Source organism: Amblyraja radiata, chromosome 33 (assembly GCF_010909765.2).
Source record: "Amblyraja radiata isolate CabotCenter1 chromosome 33, sAmbRad1.1.pri, whole genome shotgun sequence".
NCBI classification, from domain to species: domain Eukaryota; kingdom Metazoa; phylum Chordata; class Chondrichthyes; order Rajiformes; family Rajidae; genus Amblyraja; species Amblyraja radiata.
Window position 1 is genome coordinate 12,107,074 of NC_045988.1, and position 26,842 is coordinate 12,133,915.

At 44.6% G+C, this 26,842-nt stretch overlaps 1 protein-coding gene across 2 annotated transcripts; it reads right to left on the reverse strand.

The window, feature by feature from the left end:
- Positions 1 to 15,149: 15,149 nt before the first annotated feature.
- Positions 15,150 to 23,618, reverse strand: cd3e (CD3e molecule). 2 transcript variants are annotated; one of them, XM_033049727.1, is made up of 6 exons: positions 23,000 to 23,618; positions 20,716 to 20,735; positions 20,361 to 20,577; positions 18,659 to 18,787; positions 17,570 to 17,646; positions 15,150 to 16,241 (listed from the first exon to the last, which is right to left on the reverse strand). In XM_033049727.1, exons 1-6 carry the CDS (start codon positions 23,061 to 23,063, stop codon positions 16,191 to 16,193), a joined length of 558 nt encoding a protein of 185 aa, XP_032905618.1. In that variant the 5' UTR covers positions 23,064 to 23,618; the 3' UTR covers positions 15,150 to 16,190. The 2 variants fall into 2 exon arrangements, with proteins under 2 accessions (XP_032905618.1, XP_032905617.1); XM_033049726.1 differs by having other exon boundaries at positions 20,361 to 20,580.
- Between the last annotated feature and the right edge of the window lie 3,224 nt (positions 23,619 to 26,842).

The window sequence follows — 26,842 nt, forward strand, 5'->3', positions numbered from 1 at the left end:
TTCTGTTGTTGAACCACTGGCCACATAATGCTTTCAAAGGCATCTTGCAAGATTTTTGAAACATCTGTTTTTTTCAGATTTGTTCAGACTATTGTAGAGTTAAGAAAATAAGAAGCATTCACATCACTTCTCACACCAGAGGGCCTTGCATCCGATGAGAAATGTCTGAAGTGTAAGGAGGCACCAGCAGCCTTTACATAATGGCCCCATCTAGCACTCACTTATTGCATGTGAGGCCATACGTCAAGGAGAGGTTTGTCCCTTATCAGTCTCCCCCTAAATTGTAGTTAAAAGTTGGACCTTCCTCTTGATTACCTCAGATTTCTGCTAGGTTCGTGACGCCAAGGATTGTGTTTCCATTATGATGTACATTCTGAAAAATGCCAAACAGGAAGTGAAAAGTACATGCTTTAGATTATTGGTTTAAGGTTAACCACGCTGTGAATAATTTAATACTAACCACTATTGCAGAATAGAAATAGCTGGGCTTCTGGCTGAGAAAAAAAAAAAATCCTTGTCTATGATTTACCAAAGATGAACCTTTTCCCAGAGCACGTTGAATAAATTAGAGACACAAGAGAATGCAGGTGCTGGAATCGTGACCAAAAAAACCCAAAATGCTGGAGGAACTCATCAGGTCAGGCAGCATCCAGGGAGCAAAACTGACAAATAGATGTTTTGGATCTGTAGGAGGGTCCCAATCCCCAAAACTTGTCTGTCCATCTCCCTCTACAGATGCAGCCTGATGGGCCTGTCCCACTTACGCGACTTTTTCGGCGACTGCCGGCACCCGTCATAGGGCGTTGCAGGTCGGTGAAAATGTTCAACATGTTGAAAATTCAGCGGCGACCAGAAAAATGCTACGACTCTTTGGGCGATTGAGGAGACTATTCACCACCATACAGACGACACCCCAGTGACATGTCGAAGGGTGAAGCCTGTATGGTCGTGAGTAGTCGCCCAAAGAGTCGTACCTTGTTCTGGACGCCACTGGATTTTCAACATGTTGAAAATTTTCAGCGACCTGTAACAACCTATGACGGATGCCGGCAGTCGCCAAAAAAGTTGCGTAATTGGACAGGCCCTTGACCTGCTGAGTTCCTCCAGCAATCTGTTTTTTGTGCAAGTTTGATGCTCAACCATTTTAAACTTATTTCTCCTCCATCACTCTTTCGCAACATTCCATATTATGGGTGCAAGATCTTTGCCTTCATTATATGTCCTTATGTGGGTGTTCCTTCAGAACAGCACTGGAGGCTGATGCTGGACATGGAGCTCAAGTTTGTAAAGTGGGCCTTCGCCTTAGACGGGAGACTTCACTTGAGCTTCAGGTCCTAGGTTGAAAATGTGACCATTTACCCGTGCTGCACAGTCCACGAGTGCTGCTCAACATGCTTTTCTAAACCACCGCAGCAGCTTGAAGAACCTCTCGGCATTTCATATAAAACAGTGTCATGTGGGTAAGCTGCTAAAGCTATTTTGTGCTCAGCAGGATTTGAAACTGAGATCTATCAGCATTATCAGAGCTTGACATTAGTTTATCAGCGATTCACAGCTTGTTCTGTAAGTGAAGCCATAATTGAATCAGTTCAGGCTGCAGATTTGGATGTAATCTGGAGTAAGCTATTCAGTCACTTCTGGATGTCCTGTCTCATGGCCAGTCACATCAACAATACCTTACAAGTCAAAGCTGTGTGGAAGGCTGAGAACAGCTCCACAAGTCAATACATTGCCAGTTAAATTTACATTGTACAGTGGGTACATCCACACTTCAAGGGCTGCAGCAGTTCAAGAAGGCAACTCATCACCACCTTCTTGAGGGCAATTCAAAATGGGCAATGAAATGCCGGCTTTGCCTGTAAAGCCCACATCCCTTGGATGAATAAGAAAGTCCCCTTTAATGCATAGGAATAGCTCAAGGTGTGTAATAAAGGCATGATGAAATTTAAAAAAACAGTCGCCTAACCAAAGAAAGCGATGTTCAGGCAGTTGTAGCAAAAGCTCAAAGCATCGATTAAAAAAAAGGATTTTACTGGACAGAGATAAAGATATAACACAGGAAGTTGCAAAATGTAAGGCCAGCTGCCTGTAGATCAAGCTGCCAATTAAATTGGGAGGATATGCAAGGGGCCAGAGTTGAATGTATACATGGATGGTGGAAGCTTGTGGGGCTGGAGGAGGGCATGAGGCTGGGAGACGCTTGTAAACACAGAAAGATTTCAAATCAAGGAAGAGATTGATTTTGGTATTGTAGACTGTAATCCAAAGGGAGCTACTGCGGGCAGGGAGCTACTGAGTGAATAAAACTTGATTCCAGTTAAGGTATGAACAGCAGAGGTTCAAACTAAGGTTGGACTTTAAGAGATTGACATTAGTCAATTGGGAAAGTTACGTCCAAGGTTTGCAATGACTCAGATGAGGAGATCAACAGCTTATGAGTTGACGGGCTCAAAAACAGCTGATATCAATGGAAATCTTAACAATGACTCAGATATGTGATTGGAAACTCATCTCAAGATCAAATCGAATGTGAATTTGCTTGTTGCAGTTTGGGGGGTCAGATGAAAGAGCAAAGTATTCAGTAAATGGCAAGAATATTGGGAGGAAATGATGTGAAGAATAAACTTGTGGTGCAATTCCTTGGCTTTCTAAAATTAGCTACACAAGTGGATAAAGTGTTTAGAAAGGCACATGGCATGTTTGATGGGGGTGTTGAATATAAAAGTTGACAAATCATGTTGCGATTGTAGAAAACTTTAGTTAGACCACATTGTGTCCAATGGAAATATGCTGAGGCTTTGGAGAGGATGGATGGTCGGTAATTCATAAAATAAGAAAAATTTTAAATGTTATACAGCACCTCGATCCTGCTCTAAGATTTAAAACAATCACAGAGGATCTTTTACCTCTGGTTCACGTTCCATTCTATCCCCTTGATTCCATTAATATCCAAGGATCTATTAATCCATCCTTGATAGTAATGACTAAAACTCCACCATGCTGTCAAAGAATCACTATCATATGAGTGAGGCAGTTTCTCACATCAGTCCAAATAGAAACATAGAAATTAGGTGCAGGAGTAGGCCATTCGGCCCTTCGAGCCTGCACCGCCATTCAATATGATCATGGCTGATCATCCAACTCAGTATCCTGTACCTGCCTTCTCTCCATACCCTCCGATCCCCTTAACCACAAGGGCCACATCTAACTCCCTCTTAAATATAGCCAATGAACTGGCCTCGACTACCCTCTGTGGCAGAGAGTTCCAGAGATTCACCACTCTCTGTGTGAAAAAAGTTGTTCTCATCTCGGTTTTAAAGGATTTCCCCCTTATCCTTAAGCTGTGACCCCTTGTCCTGGACTTCCCCAACATCGGGAGCAATCTTCCTGCATCTAGCCTGTCCAACCGCTCAAGAATTTTATAAGTTTCTATAAGATCCCCTCTCAATCTCCTAAATTCTAGAGAGTATAAACCAAGTCTATCCAGTCTTTCTTCATAAGACAGTCCTGACATCCCAGGAATCAGTCTGGTGAACCTTCTCTGCACTCCCTCTATGGCAATAATGTCCTTCCTCAGATTTGGAGACCAAAACTGTACGCAATACTCCAGGTGTGGTCTCACCAAGACCCTGTACAACTGCAGTAGAACCTCCCTGCTCCTATACTCAAATCCTTTTGCTATGAAAGCTAACATACCATTCGCTTTCTTCACTGCCTGCTGCACCTGCATGCCTACTTTCAATGACTGGTGTACCATGACACCCAGGTCTCGCTGCATCTCCCCTTTTCCTAGTCGGCCACCATTTAGATAATAGTCTGCTTTCCTGTTTTTGCCACCAAAATGGATAACCTCACATTTATCCACATTATACTGCATCTGCCAAACATTTGCCCACTCACCCAGCCTATCCAAGTCACCTTGCAGTCTCCTAGCATCCTCCTCACAGCTAACACTGCCCCTCAGCTTAGTGTCATCCGCAAACTTGGAGATATTGCCTTCAATTCCCTCATCCAGATCATTAATATATATTGTAAATAGCTGGGGTCCCAGCACTGAGCCTTGCGGTACCCCACTAGTCACTGCCTGCCATTGTGAAAAGGACCCGTTTACTCCTACTCTTTGCTTCCTGTTTGCCAGCCAGTTCTCTATCCACATCAATACTGAACCCCCAATGCCGTGTGCTTTAAGTTTGTATACTAATCTCTTATGTGGGACCTTGTCGAAAGCCTTCTGGAAGTCCAGATACACCACATCCACTGGTTCTCCCCTATCCACGCTACTAGTTACATCCTCGAAAAATTCTATAAGATTCGTCAGACATGATTTACCTTTTGTAAATCCATGCTGACTTTGTCCAATGATTTCACCACTTTCCAAATGTGCTGCTATCCCATCTTTAATAACTGACTCTAGCAGTTTCCCCACTACCGATGTTAGACTAACTGGTCTGTAATTCCCCGTTTTCTCTCTCCCTCCCTTCTTAAAAAGTGGGGTTACGTTTGCTCCCCGCCAATCCTCAGGAACTACTCCAGAATCTAAAGAGTTTTGAAAGATTATTACTAATGCATCCACTATTTCTGGAGCTACTGCCTTAAGTACTCTGGGATGCAGCCTATCTGGCCCTGGGGATTTATCGGCCTTTAATCCATTCAATTTACCCAACACCACTTCCCGGCTAACCTGGATTTCACTCAATTCCTCCAACTCCTTTGACCCGCGGTCCCCTGCTATTTCCGGCAGATTATTTATGTCTTCCTTAGTGAAGACGGAAGCAAAGTAGTTATTCAATTGGTCCGCCATATCCTTGTTCCCCATGATCAACTCACCTGTTTCTGACTGCAAGGGACCTACATTTGTTTTAACTAATCTCTTTCTTTTCACATATCTATAAAAACTTTTGCAGTCAGTTTTTATGTTCCCTGCCAGTTTTCTTTCATAATCTATTTTTCCTTTCCTAATTAAGCCCTTTGTCCTCCTCTGCTGGTCTCTGAATTTCTCCCAGTCCCAACCGGTATGCTGCTTTTTCTGGCTAATTTATACGCATTATCCTTCGCTTTGATACTATCCCTGATTTCCCTTGTTATCCACGGATGTACTACCTTCCCTGATTTATTCTTTTGCCAAACTGGGATGAACAATTTTTGTAGTTCACCAATGCAGTCTTTAAATGTCTTCCATTGCATATCCACTGTCAACCCTTTTAGAATTAATTGCCAGTCAATCTTGGCCAATTCACGTCTCATACCCTCAAAGTTACCTTTCTTTAAGTTCAGAACCATTGTTTCTGAATTAACAATGTCACTCTCCATCCTAATGAAGAACTCAACCATATTATGGTCACTCTTGCCCAAGGGGGCACGTACAACAAGACTGACCAACAATTTATCTAAGACTATCACCTGTCTTCCAGACAAACAGTGTCCCTCCAGCTAGCTGTCAAGTGGATTTATATCATTCTGTGAGATCGCCTTTCATTCTCCCAGTGAATGACTGCCTCTTCTACCCATCCCGAGAAATCTAATCAGTGAGCCTTTGTTATACCTACTCTAAATCAAGTGTCAACAGAGCTGCCATGGGTTATGAAACCAAAATTGCATGGGTGTTGGAGGAAACCGGATAAACCTGTCTGACCCGCTGAGTTACTGCAGCACTTCGTGTCTATACACAGAACAGGAGGTGGGTCTTGAGTGATGAGCTTTGAGAGGATTTTGGGTGCGAGGTTTGGTGGTACGTTCAGAACTATGTGAATGCAGGGCTTGGATCTGGCAGTAGAGTGCGGGAGATCTGAATGGGTGGCAAGGCAAGGAAGGAAGGGAACTGCAGAGGCAGGTGAATAGGATGCCTCAACTATAGAGGCAAAGATACGCACGAGTTGCCCCTACCCCTGCCTTTCGAGGCTGATGAAGTCAAGGAGACTTGAGAAAAACAAGCCAGGGTTTGCTAGATCAGTGAAAATATACACCTTGTTTGAGGCAATGGAATTATTTTTCTGTCCTATTACTGAATCTCAGTCACTTCTCAATAACAGAACAAATGATGTCACTTCTGACATTTAGGAGAATTAGTCAAAAACAATGAACAGCAATTTTTGGCCCATGCAAAGACAGCGACTTCTGTACGTAATAATTAACAGAAAATATTATAGCACAAGAACAGGCTCTTTGGCCCACAGTATCTGTACTGACTCATCCCATCTGCCTGTCTGCATCCCTCTATTCCCTGCCTGTTCATTTACCTGTCCAAATGTCTCCAAAATGTCACTATCATATCTCGTTCCACTAAACGCCCCAGGCGACGGGATGTGTCTTGCCTCGTAAATCTCCTTTACATTTTTCCTTTCTCACCTTAGAGCTAAGCCCTGAATTCGGAACTTTCTGAACATCACCAAAGTGAAGGTGATGACTTGTTCATGTACAACTACAGTGAGTATTTCAGTGCTCTGCCCATCAGAGGTAATGATTCCAAATTCCATTACGGTAAATCTGGTCATTCCTAGATATGAGGGAGTCAAGAGTCATGAGTGTTTTATTGGCGTATGTACCAAAATGAAACAACATAATTATTACAGCAGCAACACAACAGGTTTGTAAACACAGTACTCAATAGACAATAGATGCAGGAGTAGGCCATTCGGCCCTTCAAGCCAGCACCGCCATTCAATGGGATCATAGCAGATCATCCCCAATAGATAGCATAATAGACAAACAGCAACAAAAAAAGTTAAATAAATATAAAACCCCAATATAGTGTAAAACAAAACAAAAGTTGAAGCCCCTGGTGCAACTAAGGCAAGTCGCAGTTTGAAGTTTAGTTGGTGTTTGTCATGTTCAACAGCTTGATGGTGGTTGGGAAGAAACTGTTCCTGAACCTGGAGGTCATGGTTTTCAGACTTCTATACGTTTCTCCCAATGGCATGAGTGAAATGGGAACGTGGCTAGGATGGTGTGGGTCCTTGGTGATGCTGGCTGTCTTTTTGAGGCAGCACTTCTCATAAATCCCTTCGATGGTGGGAAGGTCAGTGCCCATTGAGGGACCGAGCAGTGTCCACCACTTTTTGGAATCTCCTTCCTTCCTGGGTGTTTGAGTATTTTTTCAGTTTAGTTTAGAGATACAGTGGAAACAGGCCCTTCGGCCCGCTGAGTCCCGTGCTGATCAACGATAAACAGTAGCTAGTCCCATGTTATCACAGTTTTGCATCCTACAATATGCTCTTTACAGTACACCTGTAGAAGTTCAAGAGAGTATTTGTGGACATGCTGGATGGTAACTGCCTTAGGTTGCCTGGTCTGATCTATGTGACTCCAGTCCCAGTGAATGCCTCTTAGATTGCCCAAGCCTGTAAACCAGATAAACCTCACTAAGTGTGCTTGAAATAGATGCCCACATTCTACAGCAAGTGGTAACAGCATCTGGAAAATGTGAGCAGGCATTATATTTTTCCTTTGAAACACTGATCATCTGTGGGTTGTCGATGTTGTCGGGCTGTTTGCAAACCGACAAAATGAGCAGTTTCCTTGATTAGAGATTTCTCCAAAACTGCATTTCATCCCCACCCCTGTGATTACCAGGCAAGTCGCAACTTTAAACAACATTGAACTTCACTATTTACAGTATCGCAGACCACAAACCGCACAGCCCCTCGCAACAGCGTTCTGTGCAGGGTGGTGAATACGAGCAGGAGTGGTGGGTGCCATGGAAGTAGAGGCAAAATGAATATGTCAAAGAGTGTGTCAGTGAGTGTGAGTGGAAATGTAGTTGTTGGTGAGCATGCGCGTATCCGTGAGTGTGTGTCAGTGAATGGGAGTGCAAATATCAGTTGGGGCGATCGTGTGTGGATGAATGGATCAGTAAGTGTGGTTGATAGTGCAAGTAGTGTGTATTGGTGTGTGTGAGTCAGTGAGTGTGTCAGTGAGAAGGAAAGAACTGCAGATGCTGGTTTAATTGTGTCTGGAGTGTCGGTGAAGGTGAGGTCCACTTTCTTCGGTTCCTATCAAGGGTTGCTCTGGACATGCTGAGTCAGAGAGTGACATGCGTTTCTGCAATAACATCGAATGGGGAGTGGGTGCATGATACCCGCTTCATCGCGGCTAAGACAACAGAATCAACAAGCTCATCAGGAAGGCTGGCTCTGTCATGGGGGCGGAGTTGGATTAATGGGTGGTGGTCTTGGAGTGGAGGATGCTCCTCAAACCGTGAAGCATCTTGGACAATACAGCTCACCCCCTCCATGACACACTGATCAACCTGAGCAGTACCTTCAACAACAGACTGGTTCCACCAAGATGCAGCACAGAACACCACAGGAGATCCTTCTTCCCTGTGGTTATCAAACTAACAACTCCTCCCCCTTCTGTCTTGGGGTAGACTGACTCCCCTTCCCCCCTCCCCACTCGTTGCATATCCCAAATCGTGGGCTTTCAACTCGTCACCTTAATTTCACGTTTCACGTATCCTGTTGTGTTTTAGGACTGTTGACAGGCCAATTTACTTCCTGGGTTAAATAAAGTTCTATTGCATCGCATCGTATCGTATCATGCCACGGGCTCTCCCTGCTTTCCCTGTTGACTGGAGCTGAAGTCAGGATGATCAGGGCCTGCAGTTGGGAGGCGAGGAGGAGAATTTTCAAAGAGGTTTAGGGTCCAACAAGTAGATCGCCAGTGGGTTGATGGCTGGGGTCAGTTATCACTGAGTTAGGGGTTTAATCCCATCAAATGTTTGGGTGGTCATGGATGGTGGAGGGGTGCCATGGCTTTAAGACATTGAGAGTAGAGGGGTCAAGGATTGGAGAGGTGGACATTGGTGGCTCAGGTTGGGGTTTGAGGACCTGATGCTGGGGATTGTTGGAGCCATGTTTCCAGATGCCACGAAGGTCAAAGGTAGATAAATGGTTTACCTTCCAGGAGTTCCAGCCCACTTCTGTGACTTTTAGTTTTAATTTAATTTAGAGATAAAGAGCGGAAACAGGCCCTTCAGCCTACCCAGTCCGCGCCGACCAGCGATCCCCTTACATTAGCACTATCCAACGCGCTAGAGACAATTTATAATTTTTACCAAAGCCAATTAACCTACGAACCTGTACGTCTTTGGAGTGTGGGGGGGAAACCGGAGAACCAGGGGGGAAAAAAGCACACACGGGGAACGTACAAACTCCGTACAGACAGCACCCGTGGTCAGGATCGAACTCGGTTCTCTGGCACTGTAAGGCAGCAACTCTACTGCTGCGACACTGTGTCATCCCAAGTCAGACTAGTCCAACTCCCCCCACAACCTCCAGGGTGAGTGTTCCACGGGAATTGATTTCATCTCCTGCCTGACAGCAGGTAACGTTGGGTCAGTAAGTGTGGTTGGTAGTGCAAGTAGTGTGTATTGGTGTGTGTGAGTCAGTGAGTGTGTCAGTGAGAAGGAAAGAACTGCAGATGGATTGCCAGGGTGACGTGTGGGAGGAACAGGAAGTGGCTATTGTTGTGTCACACTGGGTGAAGTAAATTCCAATTTCATAATGCTGAAGGCACCGATGCCAAGTGAAACTCCAGCCCACCAAGGTTTCACTCTCTCTTGACCCTGGTGTGCCGATGTGACTCCTTCCCTCACCAATCATTAGACACAATTCTGACTTCCATGCACCAAGATTTATTTCTAGAAATGTTCCTTTAAAGGGATTGTGTTGTCATGCTCAGTCACAGGGCCACACACACACTGGCCAACAAACTCTGTTTATTTCTGGCCTGCTCCTTGCTGTTTGAGTGGCCCCCGTATGAAACAACAGAAAGCACAGGACTGATCTATAATCAGGTTAACATTCACAGCCCCAACCGGTCAAACATCCCTGGAACCAAGGCCAATAATTCACCTCTATCTCTGTAACTAATACAGTGTCCAAAGGGGCAAAAGCTTCCTGGATTGGCTGTACTGCCAAACGTGTAACTATTCTGGTTGCCCAGGCAACATGGGTTTCACCTCTGGTAGGATCGTAATGGTGGGGTTGGACATCTGCTCCCATCCGCTTCCATGAATCCATGAGAATTCCAGGCGCTTCGTAGCCCCGTCACTGCCCCTGCCCCTCCCCACCTGCCTTGAGGTGGGATATAATGGGGATGGCAGTGAGGTGGAGTGCCTGGATCATGGCGGTAGGGATGTAGCAAGGTTTGGCGGGGTTGGCATTGGGAGCGGTAGTGAGGGAACTATGATAAGGAAGAGAAGAGGCAGGATAATGGAGGGGTGGTAGGAGATCAAACATGGGTGTGGGCTGGAGTGATAAGGAAGGATGGTGGGAAGATGTGAGGGAGAGGTTGGAGACATTGAATGTGCTGGGATGGGTAGGAGAGTTGGGGCATGGGTGGTAAATGCTAAGAGGGGTACCTCTGACCTAATAGTAGTGGGCCTCCAATTATCCATGTTTTTAAGTTTATTTAGGTTGGCTGACTAAGGATTTGGGACTGTGCGATTGTTCTTACTGTCAGGTGGAATCCTGCTGCATTTAAGCTAAGAGGGATACATTTGGATTATTTCATTCATCCATTTCAACAATTACCAGCGGGAGAGAGAAAGATGCAAATAAAAGGAAGTTCCTTGCCATTTATCTGCCCAAAGCCTCACACTTCCGACCGACAGTGGGAACTGTGGTCAATAAAACAGTCTCATGAAAGATTTCAATGGTTAGTTGGACCACTGGATCCCTCTGGCTCTGATAAACATACAAGAGAACTAGGGTATTTGCTGGGTGGGAGAAAGCTGGCAGAATCACTGCAATTGTAAGATAATGTCTCAAAGATACCTCAAGCCTCCTCTGCTGTTTGTTTCTGAGTAGGTCTGGAGAAAGGAATATAGCCGAGACACCTCACATGGGGCTCTAAAAGAGATACATTTTTAGCATGTCAATCTTTATAATTGACAGGCAGAGTCACACGGAAACATAATGGGCGGGCACGTTGGAAAATTCATCTCTAACTTCCTCTTTCAGATGAAACCAGAGCAGAGAAGGATCACATTACTGAGGAATGTGCATTAGGGTTTTCCAGAAGCATTAGCTCACAGGTAAATGACTCACTGATACATGGCCTTCAGCTCACTGACACAGGCCCTCCCAGCTCAGTCACATGGGACCGCCGAAAACACCAATATAGGTCTTCTCAACTCAGTAACAGAGGTCCTCCCAGCTCCCTGACACAGGTCCTCCCAGCCCCCTGACACAGGTCCTCCCAGCTCCCTGACACAAGTCCTCCCAGCCCATTGACACAGGTCCTCGCAGCCCACTGACACAGGTCCTCGCAGCCCACTGACACAGGTCCTCCCAGCCCCCTGACACAGGTCCTCCCAGCTCCCTGACACAGGTCCTCCCAGCTCCCTGACACAGGTCCTCCCAGCCCACTGACACAAGTCCTCCCAGCCCATCGACACAGGTCCTCCCAGCCCACTGACACAGGTCCTCCCAACCCACTGACACAGGTCCTCCCAGCTCCCTGACACAGGTCCTCCCAGCTCCCTGACACAGGTCCTCCCAGCCCACTGACACAAGTCCTCCCAGCCCATTGACATAGGTCCTCGCAGCTCACTGACACAGGTCCTACCAACTCACTGACACAGGTCCTCCCAGCCCACTGGCATAGGTCCTCCTAGCTCACTAACACATGTCCTCCCAGCTCACTGACATAGGCCCTCGCCTCTCACAGGCAAGAGTCTAATAGTTCCTGCAGCAAACAGAGACTGTAAATTGCAACAAAACAGCACAAAGTGAAACCGCTTCCGTCTGCCAGAGGGGAGTGATGTGACTGATAGCCTTATTGAGACAACTCGCAAAGCCCCAAGATCAGAAAGCAGCGTTGTATCAAACCACAATGCATCTCAGGGCCGCTCTGAGCAAGAATCAGCTCCACGCCCACCTCAGATCAGCAGAGCAGCTCGTCTTGGAACATGATTTAACCCTTTGATAACTCAGCATTCTGTTTACAGAGGAACTCATTTGATAAACCGCTATAAAACCCATGGAAAAAGTGGCCTTTTACTGTGCATCTGATCTGTGCTAACTCTGGCTCAGGAACCTTTGATGGGTCAGACAAAGGAGTTTGAGTTCAGACTAACCCTGATGTCCAGATGTGCCCTGAGATTATTTGGTATGTGACCTTTCGGGTCGGGACACTTCATCAGATTCAAGAATGGTTCCGTCTAAATGTCACATATCCATGTTTTCCAGAGATGCTGCCTGACCCGCTGAGTTACTCCAGCACTTAGTGCCGTTTTTTGTAAACCAACATCTGCAGTTCCTTGTTGCTATACCCTGCGATGATTTGATCAGATGAAGCATGGAATGTGTGTAAGCCAGTGTGTTGTGCTGTCTTCCATGTTATGTCATGCATGTGTTCATCAAACTAGGGAACAACCTGCTACCCAGGCCTGTAAGTCTATTTACACTGAGTGGAACTAGATTAAGCAAAACAACCATTCCCCTCCACCATTTCTATTTTGCAATCAGTCGAGGTTGCATTGGATGCAAACTCAGTATGTGATCAACATGTTGACCTTTCCTAGTTAGTATAGCTTTAATCCAACTCCCAACCAAAGATTCAGCTCGTCAATTGCTGAAGCCATTTTTTGGTCAATGTTCAGGAAGAATAAGGATCTGAGCCAATTGCTTAATGACAATCCTGGATGAGGTCAGGAGAAAGTTATTTGAAAACTGAGAAACATCAAAGAAGACACAACTTTAAACCACGATTCTCAACTTTCAAGCTGTGTTGGGTTTCTACTGGAAATGGAAGCTGTTCACAAGGTTGTGGCTTACAGGAAGCTGTTACATTTCGTAGAGATACACAGCATACATGCAGGCGGAAATAAGAGATGGTGTGGCATGCACTGATGTCTAATTGCAGGAATAAGGGCGTATCGAAGGAAATTAGATCCACATGTTTTACAGGCATTAGGGGTATATAGAGGGACATGACAGGATAGATGTTGGGATGTCTCTACTACTTTGTGAATCTCATACAGGGGACATAGTTACAAGACTAGGAGACAACTCGCAAACCTCTCGTAAAGTGTTATAAATCGCTGGAATTCTTCTCTATCCTGCAGGATTATGGAGGCAAGATCATTAGTGTATTGAAAGAGGAGGCTGCTATGCTTTTGAGAGATTGAGAATTGGGGCCCTTTGGGGAACTGGATGAGGCTTGGGCAGATCTGTATGACCATGTTGAATGGTAGGATCGACTTGAAGGGCCAAGTAGCCACTTCTGCACCTGTTACCTATGTTCTTATAGCTGACAAAATAAAATGAGTAAGCTAGGATAATTTTCCTTCTGTACGTGCGAAGGTCTAACAACTGAGATTCACTTATTTTTCATGCACTCAATGGCAGCCGCCGCACGCTCAAATCCATAATTCTATGGCAACGTGAGTTTGTTGTATCCACCAATTAGATATAACAATATGAATTGGGGAACATTGTTTGTAATACATGGGCCGAATTAGTTATAACATGACTGGAGAACTACTTAAAAATTACTTTGGAAATTGAGAAGCAGAAAAAAGCTGTCTTGTCCAGGGACAAAAAAAATTGTTTCTTTGTAACCGCCCCAGAGTAGCAAAACACAATTGTCTTTTCAGAACACATTCCAATGAAATCTACAAGCAATTATGACCCGAAACGTCACCTATTCCTTCGCTCCATAGATACTGCCTCACCCGCTGAGTTTCTCCAGCATTTTTGTCTACCTTCGATTTTTCCAGCACCTGTAGTTCTTTTTTAAGCAATTATTTCTAATCACACTTGCACAACCATACTATTTTAGATTTTGTCACATAGAGCCTTCAGTATTTTTAGCTTAGTGGCTAAAATAAATGTAAAGCTATTAAAAAGACCTTTATTTTTGAAAATCTAACAGAAAAAACCCAGCCTGTTGCTTCCCTCTTTTCCCATATTGACAAGATAGATTTTCTAATACAATTTTCATGATGTTTCTTACGAATAAACTTTCACCATATAACATAATTACCCTAAAGAAGACATGGAAAGAGATTAGCAAATTGATCAAATTTATGTTTGTAAAATCTCCGGTGCTTTTTGGTTATTACCTGTTGCAGTAGAGCTCTAACTGCACGATTCCTGATGTGTGCAGACATGCAGTGAGTCCCAATTGCTGGTAAGTGAAGCACTGCTCCATGGCAGCCACATCCAGTATTATATGGCAGCCTCAGAGCTGAGGGACAACGATGCTGGGGTGGGCTGGTATGGAGAAGGTGGGGGTGAGGGGGGGGAGGGTGTGTTATATTTTTTGTGTTCATGGCTACACGCTCTGCGATCGATCCCTGTGCCTTGGGATGTGGGAGGAAGCACCAGGAGGAAGCCAATGCAGTCACAGGGAGAACGTGCAAACTCTACATGGATAGCACCCAAGGCTAGGCTCTTACTCAGGTCTCTGGCACAGTGAGGCAGCAGCTCTACCAGCTTCGTGACTGTGTCCGTCCGGCAGGTGAGCAGAGTCTTGGGTTGAGTGGATGATGGGGCGACTCTGAGGGGTCAGGTGATACACTTACCCTTGTCCCAGGTCTATGCGAAAACTGTCCCACTTAAAAGGACTGGACAATGTAGATGCAGCAAAAATGTTCCCAATGTTGGAGGAGTCCAGAACCAGGGGCCACTGTCGACGAATAAAGGGGAGGCCATTTAAAACTGATATGAGAAAAAACTTTTTCACCCAGAGAGTTGTGAATTTGTGGAATTCTCTGCCACAGAAGGCAGTGGAGGCCAATTCACTGGATGAATTTAAAATCAGGGGATATGAGTAGAAGGCAGGCACAGGTTACTTATTGCGGATGATCAGCCATGATCACAATGAATGTCGGTGCTGGCTCGAAGGGCCAAATGACCTCCTCCTGCACCTATTTTCCATGTTTCCATGTTTCAAAGCTGACCCCAAGATGTTAATAAATATGGTGTCCATGAATCCCCAGGGGAAGTGGCTGGTGTTCCTCTATTTGGGGACTACCCAACGCTCAAATAATCTCATTCACAAGGAGCTGCAGATGCTGGTTTACAAAAAAAAAACACAGTGCTGGGGTAACTTACGGGTCAGGCAGAATCGCTGGAGAACATGGATAGGCGATTTTTCGGATCGGGACCCTTAACCTCGTTCAACAATAAACACAATTTTACAGATTTGACCTTTACCTTTATTAAAACTATAAAACATGGAACAAAATGACGATTAGTGACACTGTCACTGATACATAGCACAAACGTACTAGAATTGTGTAACCTGATTATGGAGAAACACATTTAAATAAGGGACCTGGGGGTTACATTAAGCAGCTGGGTACAATATGCATTTAAGGACTAGTTTAAAAATGGCATAGATTCTAACTGGGCTGAAGCGTGAGCTAAGCCCATGGTGAAAGCAATGAGCTTGCAAGATCCAGCCAAGGCGAAACACCTCTGAGAAAGAAACTTCAATTATCCTCAGACGGATGCCCACATTATTCTTTCTCCAGCAGAGGCCATTAAAGAAACGGGCAATGGCACCCTTTGTTTATAAGCAGTGCCACAAAGCACAAAGCAAGGTAATAAGACCACACCATTATAAAACGTTAGTCAGGCCTTATCTGTGGTATTGTGCTCAGTTCTGGTCATCCCACTAAAAGATTCTGAAGGCTAAAGGGCCTGTCCCACTTTTAGTGCCATTTGCGCGTCATTTACGCGACATCCTAAAAATTGGTTGGCGCGCGCATGGCGGGCATGACACGCGCATGGCACGTGGTGAGGCGTGCTGGCGTATGCAGTGATGCGCGAAGCGCGCAGCGCCCCAGGAATTTGGGATGCTTAAAATCCTCGCGTGCCACCTGCGTGACGCGCAAATGACGCCCGTGGGATAGGAAGGGCCCAGAGGAATTTTTACAGGGATGAGGGATTTCAGGGAAGCCGGTGAAACTAAAAATCTCCCATAGAGCAGAGACAGTAACAGCAGATTTGTGGACCAGTTAAAAGTCGCCAGCATCATTTTGAATTGTTGAGATTTGTTGAAATTGTTGAAATCCAGCCATTAGTGATGGCCCCAATATTGACAGTCGTACGAGCAGGCACTTGTGTATCAAAGGGCAGTGGGACAGCTGAAATGTAGCCCAGCTACTGAAGGGAGGAGAGTACAGGAATACTGGCAATAGAGAAAAGGAGACTCCATTTCTTTAAATGTCTTTGCAGTCAACGTCTTTGCAACTTGTCATAAACGTCCCGTTGTCCACTTTTGATCGGCTGAAAGACACAAAGATCAAATCAAAACCGGGAATCAACTTTATGAAGACCATTTTAAATAAACAGTGATTGGAAACGTGGCAGCAAGCACGGCTGAACAGAGGGAAGAGGGAAGAGAAAGTGGGAGGATACGGAATGACAGGGAAAGGTGAGGCAGGAGATAGGAAAAGTGGGAGGGAATGGGAAGGAGGAGAGGGAAAAAAGGGGGTGTGTGTGTAAGAAGGGAAGGAAGATATGGAGCGATTGGGAAAGATGGGAGGGAGAGGTGGAGGAGAGGGAATGTATGGTAGGGAGGGAATAACTGAGGGGGAGGCATTTAAGGCAGAGCAAGAGACAAGGTCATGCTCACAGAACATTTCAACATAAAAGAGGCCATTCAGCTCATATTGTCGATGTCATTTCATTAGTGGAGCAATCTAGTTAACTTCATTTCCCAAATCCCTGCCACTTTCCCATTGACAGTAATTAATTTCCATTTGAGGCCTTGTGCTACATTGGTATCCACCCCATCAGAGGAGTCAAGGTTGAGGTTGAATTTTGCAAAGCAAGATGCTAAAATATAGCAATGAGAAAATGAGCAGTTAATCCGTTTTAATCATTTTGCGTGCAGGATAAATATCATCAAGGGCAGCAGGGACAATTGCTCAGCTCTCTCATAGATATTACCATGGAAACCTCCACACCCATCTTGGAGGGCAGATGGGACCATGTTGAATATTCAGCATTTTTTAGGAAGTATGGTCGCTTCAAGATCTTAATGCTCCCTTAGATCAGCCACCTGAGGGGATCATCGGTCCCTCAGTGATGACCTTCTTAGTGTGCAGAGCCCATCAGTACTACCCAATACTACCCCCTCCACCCCCTTCTCCTGAGTGCAGTGCTCCCTCTGGACTGTTCCCTGAGTGTATAATGCCACCTTGGCGGTGACCTACAGACGGCACAGACTTCATTAGCACTTGACATTCTAGTATTAGGCCAGTACCTTCCCCAGGGAGAGTGCACTGTTCCCTTGGGACTGCACAGTTGCATCGACCAAGAGCTTCGGTCTTAAGAGTGGGGACGTGAACCGAAAGCCTTCTGATTCAGAAGCAAGAATGCTACTCGTTGAGCCAAGGATACTGAGTTCAACAGACTAAAACCATAGCATGGAATGGGTTTGACCAGGGGAGATAGAAGGAGTCTTGTTGTGTATCCATCGTATAAGATATGGTGTGGAGTTCCACCAAATACGTTTTAAAGCCAATGCCCTCAAATGGAGTTGATAAATAACCAGGTACACCAATGACCTTCACCAATGATGGAGGATAGGTTAATTTGTAAGACTTTACCGCGTATTCACTCTGATTTGCCGGAGCCGTGGGTGGTGGGCGACTCGGTGGATAGGCAGGTTCAAGTGGACGGAAATCTGGACGGGAAAACAGAAGAATAGTTAATATAGGCAGGCAATGTCTGTACTGGCAAGAAAAACAAAGACAACTAGCATCGACCGTGTTCCATCAAGACCCTCCTAGAACAGCTGCTACATAGATAGGATACAGGTTAAAGTTCCTTCCTCAGTGTCCCTGTCAGACATTCCCAGTTCAGGAATATACACAGATTAAATTTCCATCCGCACTCCAAAGACAAACACACCTTCAGCTTTCATATGACAGTTTCTTCCCAGCTGTTATCAGGCAACTGAACCACCCGATCACCAACTCGAGAGCGGTCCTGACCTAGCAGCTATCTCATTGGAAACCCTCGGACTATCCTTAATCGGACTTTACTGGACTTTATCTTGCGCTAAATGTTATTCCCTTTATCCTGTGTCTGTACACTGTGGACGGCTTGATTGTATTATGTATTTAAGAAGGAACTGCAGATGCTGGAAAATCAACAGATGTGGCAGCATCTATGGAGCGAAGGAAATAGGCAACGTTGCCTATTTCCTTCGCTCCATAGATGCTGCCGCACCCGCTGAGTTTCTCCAGCACTTTTGTCTACCTTGTATTTTGTCTAGTCTTTCCGCTGACTGGATAGCACACAACAAAAATGTTTTTCACTGTACCTCAGTACACGTGACAATAAACTAAACCAAACTACTCATAGGTTAGATGTAGGTACTAAAGCTTCCTCCACACCGATGCATCAAACTCTTCCATGGCTCTTCTGCACTGGTCACACTACAACAGTAAAGCTCTCTTTACTCAATCCCATTAAACAGTCCCAGATAGGTGTATAGGAAGGAACTGCAGATGCTGGTTTACACTGAAGATGGACAAAATACAAGTAATACAGCAGGACAGGCAGCATCTCTGGAGAAAAGGAATAGGTGACGTTTCAGGTTGAGACCCTTCTTCAGATTTAAACCAGCATCTATCTGCAGTTCCTTCATACACATCTTTATTATTTGAGTGCACAGTGAAGGCAAATCCAACCTTTGGCGATTGCTCCTCTTTGCTTGGCAAACCAGTAGACAAGCCCAGCCACCAGGAGAGTGAAGAACAGATCGCCGCAGATGATACCGATGACCAACCCTGTGTTGAGTTCAATGCAGCCTTGACAAACTGTGGGGGAAGGAGAAGCAATCCAGCATTCAGAACATGCAAAGTACAAATACAAATGGTGCCTCATATTAGCAGATTTCAACAACACCTCAGATATGTAGAATCTCACGGCACTGACACCACAGAAAAATAGCACCTGGCATCTGGTCTCTGGAGTTGATGTTCAATTCCACACATCCACATGTCATCGAGCTTACCTTCATGTTAGGGTTCCCACGTGCATCAACACCATCACTCGGCTGAGTACAGAGCGAGGGAAACAAGATGTCATAGGCAGAGTGGGGAATGGGTCAACGGAGATGTGTGAGGCAAATTAATAGAGGCTGGTTGTGACTGAGGATTAAATTGTGAATTTGTTCCTTTTATCAAGTCCCTTAAACTGAACTAACACCAGGAGACACTGGAAATAGGCAGAAAGCACTGGAGTAGCTCAACTGGTCAGGTTTCTGGATAAGTGATAGATAAGTGATGTTTCAGGTTGGGACACTTCTTCAGACCCTTCTTCAGAAGAGTCCCAACCTGAAAAGTCACCTGTCCATGTTGCCTGACCTGCCGTGTTACTCCAGCACTATCTTTGTAAACCACTATCTGCAGTTCCTTGTTTCTGCAGACACTGGAAATAGTCTGTGAGTATTGCAGTACTTTCTATTTTTATTTCAGGTTTCCAAATTCTTTATTTATGTATTTATTTATTTTTATTGGAGGGGGATAAAAATTACAGTACATCTGACGTATGGCATTACATTTCCCCCCATTTTTTTAAATTTATAAATAATAATAATAATAATAATAATAATAACAAAATAACCCTAACCCACCTTTCCTAAACACCCCTTGGCAGCTAATGTTTTCACAATACAAATATATCACAAAATCAAATGCACATTTTAACAATAATAAAGTAACAAAACAGAATAAAGGTGGCTCCCCACTTACTATCAAGTGCCCTAAGTCAATAGATAGTTCCTTTAGACCCTCAAAGTATGATTTTAAAAAGTTCCCATTTCAAATAAAACTTTTTCACAGACCCCCTCAATGTGAATTTAATCTTTTCTAGCCTTAAAAAAAACATCACATCCTCCAGCCAAGCAGCAGCAGATGGAGGAGTAGTAGATTTCCAGACCAGCAAGATTCTCCTACGGGCCAAAAGTGATGTAAATGTAATGATATCAGATTGGGTTGTGTTTAAACCCAAGGTTTTATCTGCTACACCAAATACAGCTACAAGCGGGCAAGGTCTCACTGTCATCTCAAGGACTTCACTGATGGTTTTAAAAACCACTGCCCAGTAGTCACCATGTTTGGGGCAAGACCAGAATGCATGAGTTAGATTGGCTGGAGAGAAGGAGCACCTGTCACAGCTTTCCAAATTCTGCCAGTTTTTGCTGGAAAGACTTTTAAACCAACAGCACTAACAGTTGTGTAACGTTAGTACCTGTACCTCCACCAGTGTAAAGCACTTTGGTCAATGAGAGTTGTTTTTTAAATGTGCTATAGAAATAAAAGTGACTTGACTTGACTTGAGAGTTACTTTAATTCTCTTGTTTATTTCATTCCACTGATCATCATTTACCTTTGGCTCGGATGTAGAAGCTGTATGTGGCAGCACCATCCTTACAATAATACTCGCCGTTATTGGAATCGGTGAACTCTTTTATAACATAGTTTGACTCCTCGCTTTGAAGATCTGAATCTGTGCCTGATTTCAGCTTCTTAAACCATTCACGTTTCTTTCCTTCAACCAAGGGACATATTAAAGTGACAGTAGTCCCTGCAACTGTCACATAAGGTGCCAAAGAAGCTGCCAAAGAAAACCAAAATTATGAATGAGTACAGTAATATTTTCCATTATATAAGTGTCTTCTCATAAATCAACAATTGATGGTGTTTAACTTCAAAAATCTATTTTAAAGTAGATTTTACTCACTATCTGTTTGTGCTGCGACTCCTGTGGAAAGAGAAAATAACAATGACTAGAACACAAGATGTATAGTCCTTGATCTTCCAATACAATTAACATTTCATTTTATTCAGCTACATTAATTTCTATTTCTACTGTGCTACCTGTAGAGGTTTAAGGATGGGGTACAGCGTGGGTTTGGATTCTGTCGGCTTGGGTGCATATTGGATGGGGTGCTGTCAAGGTGAGCCTGCTTTTGGGACTGAGCTGCTGTGTTGGGTGGTGTGTGTTGGGTGGCGTGTGTTGCTTGGCGTGCGTTGGTTGGCATGTGTTGGTTGGGGGCGTGTGTTGGTTGGTGTGTTTCAGGACTGGGTCGACCTCGATACGTATTGAGCTCGGGAGAGGGAATAAGCCTGAGGGGCTCAGCAACAACCACTATAACCCTCCAGGGATTGACTTGAAGAAACACAACACATTATCTAAATCTTTGACACCTTTGGGAGAGGAAATGTAAAATATACAAAATACGTTAACAAAATGTTGCCGCTCAGTAAACTGCCATGAAGTTTCTTGTTCAAATTGTCAAAAGATAAAGTCATAGTCAAACATCACTGAAACAGGCCCTTTGGCCCAACTCATCCAAACAAACCAAGATGCCCCATCCCATTTGCTCACTTTTGGCTCAACTCCTTCTAAATCGTTCCTGCCCATCCAAAAGATATTTGTATTTCGAATATTTCCAGAAAATAAATGCTAATACCTAAACATCCTTCAGAGTTCAAAATCAAAAGTGCTTGAATGTTATGGAAGCCAATAACAATTCTCATGGATTCAGGAGCACAGGAAGAGGTACCTCTGGAGTATGGCCACCTATATTTATTGGTGGACCAAATGATCTGCTGTTTTATAATCTTTGCAATAACAGAAGAATAAGTTCTTAATTATATTTTCAATTAAATATTTTTGAATAAATGGATATCAATTTTGGAATATAAAAACCAAAATGATTAGATCCATAAATTCTGCCCATTAATAAAAGCTTCAGGGACAAGTGAAACAGATTCAATGACTTCGGCAAAGAATCAGGGGGTTATGAGGAAAAACATTTGTACACGGAGAGTAGTTTGATCAAGAGCATTCTGCCTGTGGGCACAGTGAAAACAGAATCAAATAGCCAAATGGTCATTTGTCCAAGGAGCAAGAAGTCATTCTTGTCAGCAGCCAATTGCCATTGTGTTGGGATTAAAGGGTCGGCAGCTTAGAAGGCAACTACGTTCCCCGCTAATCTTTTTAATGTCTTCTCAACTCTGGTCTACTCGCCTTCTACCACAGCTCTGTAAAACCCATGCTTATTTTTTTTATCTAATGTCCTCCAAGATTTGTTGTTGCTAAATATGGACAGTGGGGCAACTCTCAGCTTCCCCGTATGCTGGAGGAGGCAATTTTAACCCAAGTCTTTACAGGTTGGCGGAGAAAGCCCATTTCTCACCAACTTTCCACGGTAATTTACTTCCCTATATGCCCATTAACTGCCTCCAGATTCTAGCACTCCGCTACACACTACGGACAATCTAATGCAAACATTTAATCCACTAACCTGCATGTCTTTGGGATGTGGGAGGAAACCACAGCACTATATGGTCCCATGGAGAACGTGCAGACCAGGATTGTAATGGAATGGAAATTGCAGCAGGGGTTGGCCACTCGGCCATTCAAGATGATCTTGCTTGCTCTGACCCCAGCCTCATCTTCTCTTCTGTGCCACTTCCCCAGATCCCTTAATACCTCTCAAAGGGAAGAATGGAGCTATGAGCTAGCAACATTACCACCTGCGCCACTTTGGCATGGTGATGAGAGGGGAGCAGAAGCCTTGGCTTTGTGAAACAAAAGGATACAAAGTGCTGGAGTAGCTCGGCAGGTCAGGCAGCATCTCCCGAGGACACGGATAGGTGACATTTCTGGATGGGACCCTTCTTATTTCAGGTCCCTAAGAAGCAGGGTCCCAACCGAAAACGTCACCTATTCATAATCTACAGTGATGCTACCCGACCCACTCAATTACTCCAGCATTTTCTTGTCCTTTTGTGTAAACCAGCATCTGCAGTATCAACGCCTTGGTTTTGTATTTCGCTGGAAAGATGGTCTGACTGTTGGTGGAACACTCCCTCGAGGCAGATACCTCCAGCATTTGTCCGCCATGTGGCTTCACCCCACAACCCCTCTCTCGAAGCTTAAATATCACTTAACAAAGTACATCAGTAACCCTGCACAGACTTTGCCTATACCTCGTGTGCAATGAAAGTTGAACTCACCCAGCCACTGCAAGGTTGCAGCAATGACAATTCCAGAGAGCGCCCACAACATCTTTGCTCCCATATCCACGGGGATCACGATGTCCTGATGCTGTTTTACTTTTTCTATGGAAGGCAATCAGAAGACTGTGGCCTGGCCCAAACTGTGTGACTGACTCTCACGCAGCTGAATGCTGCTGGAGTGCTCAACATCGAACAGGAAACGGAGAGAAACAACTGCCTTCACCCACTGCGGCCTTGTGTGCAGCTTCTCAACAACACGCACAAAGCCACAAGTCGACATCCCCCGCGGTGTACAGTTTCCATCCCGACTTCCGAATCAAGCATTACCTTCTAACTCTTTAAACTTACATCGACAAATCTCAAGTAATGGAGCCTGCAGTGAGCTATAGATTTAGATCTAACTGAAGGATAGTGTTGGTTTAACGGAACCCGTTTTAGATGGAGAGGGCATGAAAGCAAGTCTGAAGAGAGGAATTAGAAGGGATGGAGATGGTACGAGAGGTGCCAGAGGAAGGGAGAGGGGGGTGAGGGAGGAGAGGGGTAGAGGGCAGAGGGAAATCATCAAGTAGAGAGCTCGGTTTGGAGTGACGATTATTAGAACAGGAATGCTTTGAGATCTGTGGCAAACAGGCTCTGAGACCTTGAAGTACCCTCCAACCTAAGGAGACATCTCCAGGCTCCTTCCAGACCAATGCCATCTCTTGTGCCCCACAAAAACATTGCAAACATAATACTGGAAGGATTATGCATTAATGTATTATCCATTCCTTCTTTCGATCCTGGTCTGCGCATTCTCCATGGAACCGTGCGGTGCTGTGGTTTCCTCCCACATCCCAAAGACATGCAGGTTGGTAGATTAAATGTCCGTAGTGTGTAAGTGGAGTACTAGAATCTGGAGGCGGGTAATGGGCATATGGGGAAGTAGATTGCTGGTGAAAGTTAGTAGGAAACTTTGAGATGCAGCTCAGGCAGCATCTGTGGAGAGAGAAAAACTAAGTTAACATTTCAAATCCTAGATCTTTCATCAGATCTAAGTTCAGTTGGTCAACAAATGTGCTTAAAGTTACAAGTGAAAACACATTTGACTTCTATCCTTTCCCGGTACTGTTCAGACCATCTTTGATCTGAAACATAAGTCTACTTCTCTCTCCATAGACGGTGTGTAACCTGCTGAGTGTTTGCAGCATTTTCTGGTTGTACTTCAGATTTCTGACACCTGCAGTTTATTATTTTTCATTGTTTCATTGAACTTCTCTGCCTGTATCTGAACTCATTTCTGACCCTCTTTACCCTGTTGCACCTGTGTTCGCTGGCCTACATTATCCCGTGTAGCATTAGACCTCAGCTTTCAAAACAACCTCCTTGCTTCCACATCCCTCTGTGATCTTGCTCCTGCAGCCCCTGAGCACGCATGAACAACCTCTCCTCCCATTCTGGCCACTTTCCTTAACCATTTACCTCTATCCCACCCCCATCCTCTCCCGATGCCTCAAGACTTCAAACTCCAAAATTCCTCAAATCCCTCCACCCCCACTCCTCTTTTAAGACACTTCAGAAAATATATATTTTAAATTTTTGTTTATCTCTGACTTAATATTACTTCATGGTGGCCAGTGTAAAATTGATACCGAATTCCTCTTGTAAAACACTTTTCACTATTAATGACCCTACACATTTGGGTCATTTTATTTTCACTTTTCCCTTGATTTACTTCCATTTTTTTAATAGCAGCAGCTCCCGAGAGATTAATCTTTAATTGCTGGAGGTTCCCACACAGTCCTGTTTTCTGATTAACTGAACGGGACGGATTCCAGAATCCGGCAGTAAGTCAAGTTACATCTCATTTTGGTTCAAGCTCCAAATTGATTGAGAGCAAAACACCTGCAGGGGTGGGAGTTCTCCATCTTAGAAGGCATCAACCAAAAAAGTCTAAAGTCAATAACATCACCTCAAAATGGTGGCCAACTACCATCAATATATTGTGGCACAGCAGAGGGCGCTGATGATCCCTTTATGAGTTGATGTAGTCTACATCGCCACCTGCTGTCAGCAAAGCAATACTGCAGCAGCAACGCCTGATAAAGGGTCTGTCCATTCCCTCCACAGATGCTGCCTGACCTCCAGCACTTAATTTTTGCTCCGGATTCCAGCGTCTGCAGACTCTTGTGCCTCCAGACACCTTTGATATGTCCTTTCTATTATTAGTTTATTATTATTGTCACGAGATACGGTGAAAAACTTTGTTTTGCACACTATCCAGGCAAATTATACCAGACATGTGTCCATCAGGTAGTGCAAAAGAGAAAATAAATAAGAGTACAGAATATATGTTTTACAGTTACAGAGAAAAGGCAGACTTGAAACAAGTGAAAGAGCCGCAACAAAGTAGATTGTAAGATCAAGAATGCATCCTAAAAGCCCCGTACCACTGTACGAGTTCATTCAAAGAGTTCTCCCGAGTTTGCCCTGATTCGAACTCGGAGATTTACAGTAATGGCCGCTCGTCGGTACTCGGGGCTCTCGTGGACATTTTTCAACATGTGGATAAATCTTCACGAGTCTTCCCGAGCTTATCGCGTTTCCCGAGTACCTACCTTAGCATTACGAGCCGCTAAGAGATGTACCCGAGCTCCGACGTACCCGCTACGTACATTCTGTGTGCTTACCACGAGTTTGATTTTTTTTTAAACTCGGGAGAGCACTTGAATCACGGGGAAGAAGCTATTCCTGAATCTGGTTCTATGTGCTTTCAAGTTGTATCTTATGCCTGACAGGTGAGGGGAGAAGAGAGAATGACTGATGTGAGTAACACTTGATTATGTTGGCTGCTCTACCGATGAGGATGCTATGAGGCTGCAGGGTGACTTGGATGTGTTGGGTGATTGGGCAGATGCAATATAATGTGGGTAAATGTGAGGTTATCCAATTTGGTGGCGAAGAACAAGAAAGCAGATTATTATCTGAGTGGTTTCAGATTAGGAAAAGAGGAGGTGCAACGAGACCTGGGTGTCCTTGTGCATCAGTCACTGAAAGTAATCATGCAGGTACAGCAGGTAGTGAAGAAAGCAAATGGCATGTTGGCCTTTATAACAAGAGAATTTGAGTATAGGAGCAAGGAGGTCCTACTGCAGTTGTACGGGAACCTGGTGAGACCGCACCTGGATTATTGCGTGCAGTTTTGGTCTCTTAGTTTGAGGAAGGACATTCTTGCTATTGAGGGAGTTCAGCGTTGGTTCACCAGGTTCAATCCCAGGATGGCGGGACTGACATACGATGAAAGAATGGATCGACTGGGCTTAAATTCACTGGAATTTAGAAGGATGAGAGGGGATCTTATAGAAACACATACAATTATTAATGGATTGGGCAGGCTAGATGCAGGAAAAAATGTTCCCAATGTTGGGGGAGTCCAGAACCAGGGGTCACAGTTTAAGAATAAGGGGTAGGCCATTTAAGATTGAGATGAGGAAAATCTTTTTCACCCAGAGAGTTGTGAATCTGTGGAATTCTCCGCCACAGACGGCAGTGAAGGCCAATTCACTAGATGGATTCAAGAGAGTTGGATGTGGCTCTTAGGGCTAATGGAATCAAGAGATATGTGGAGAAAGCAGAAACAGGGTACTGATTCTGGATGATCAGCTATGATCACATTGCTGGCTCGAAGGGCCGAATGGCCTACTCCTGCACTTATTTTCTATGCTTCTATGTTTCTAACATGGTGTAGATGGAATCGATGACAATGGGGGAGGCTGGTTTGGGTGATGGACTAGGCTGTTCATAATTCTCTGCAATTTCTTGCTGTCTTGGGCAGGGCTGTTATACATCCCAATGGGAAGTTCT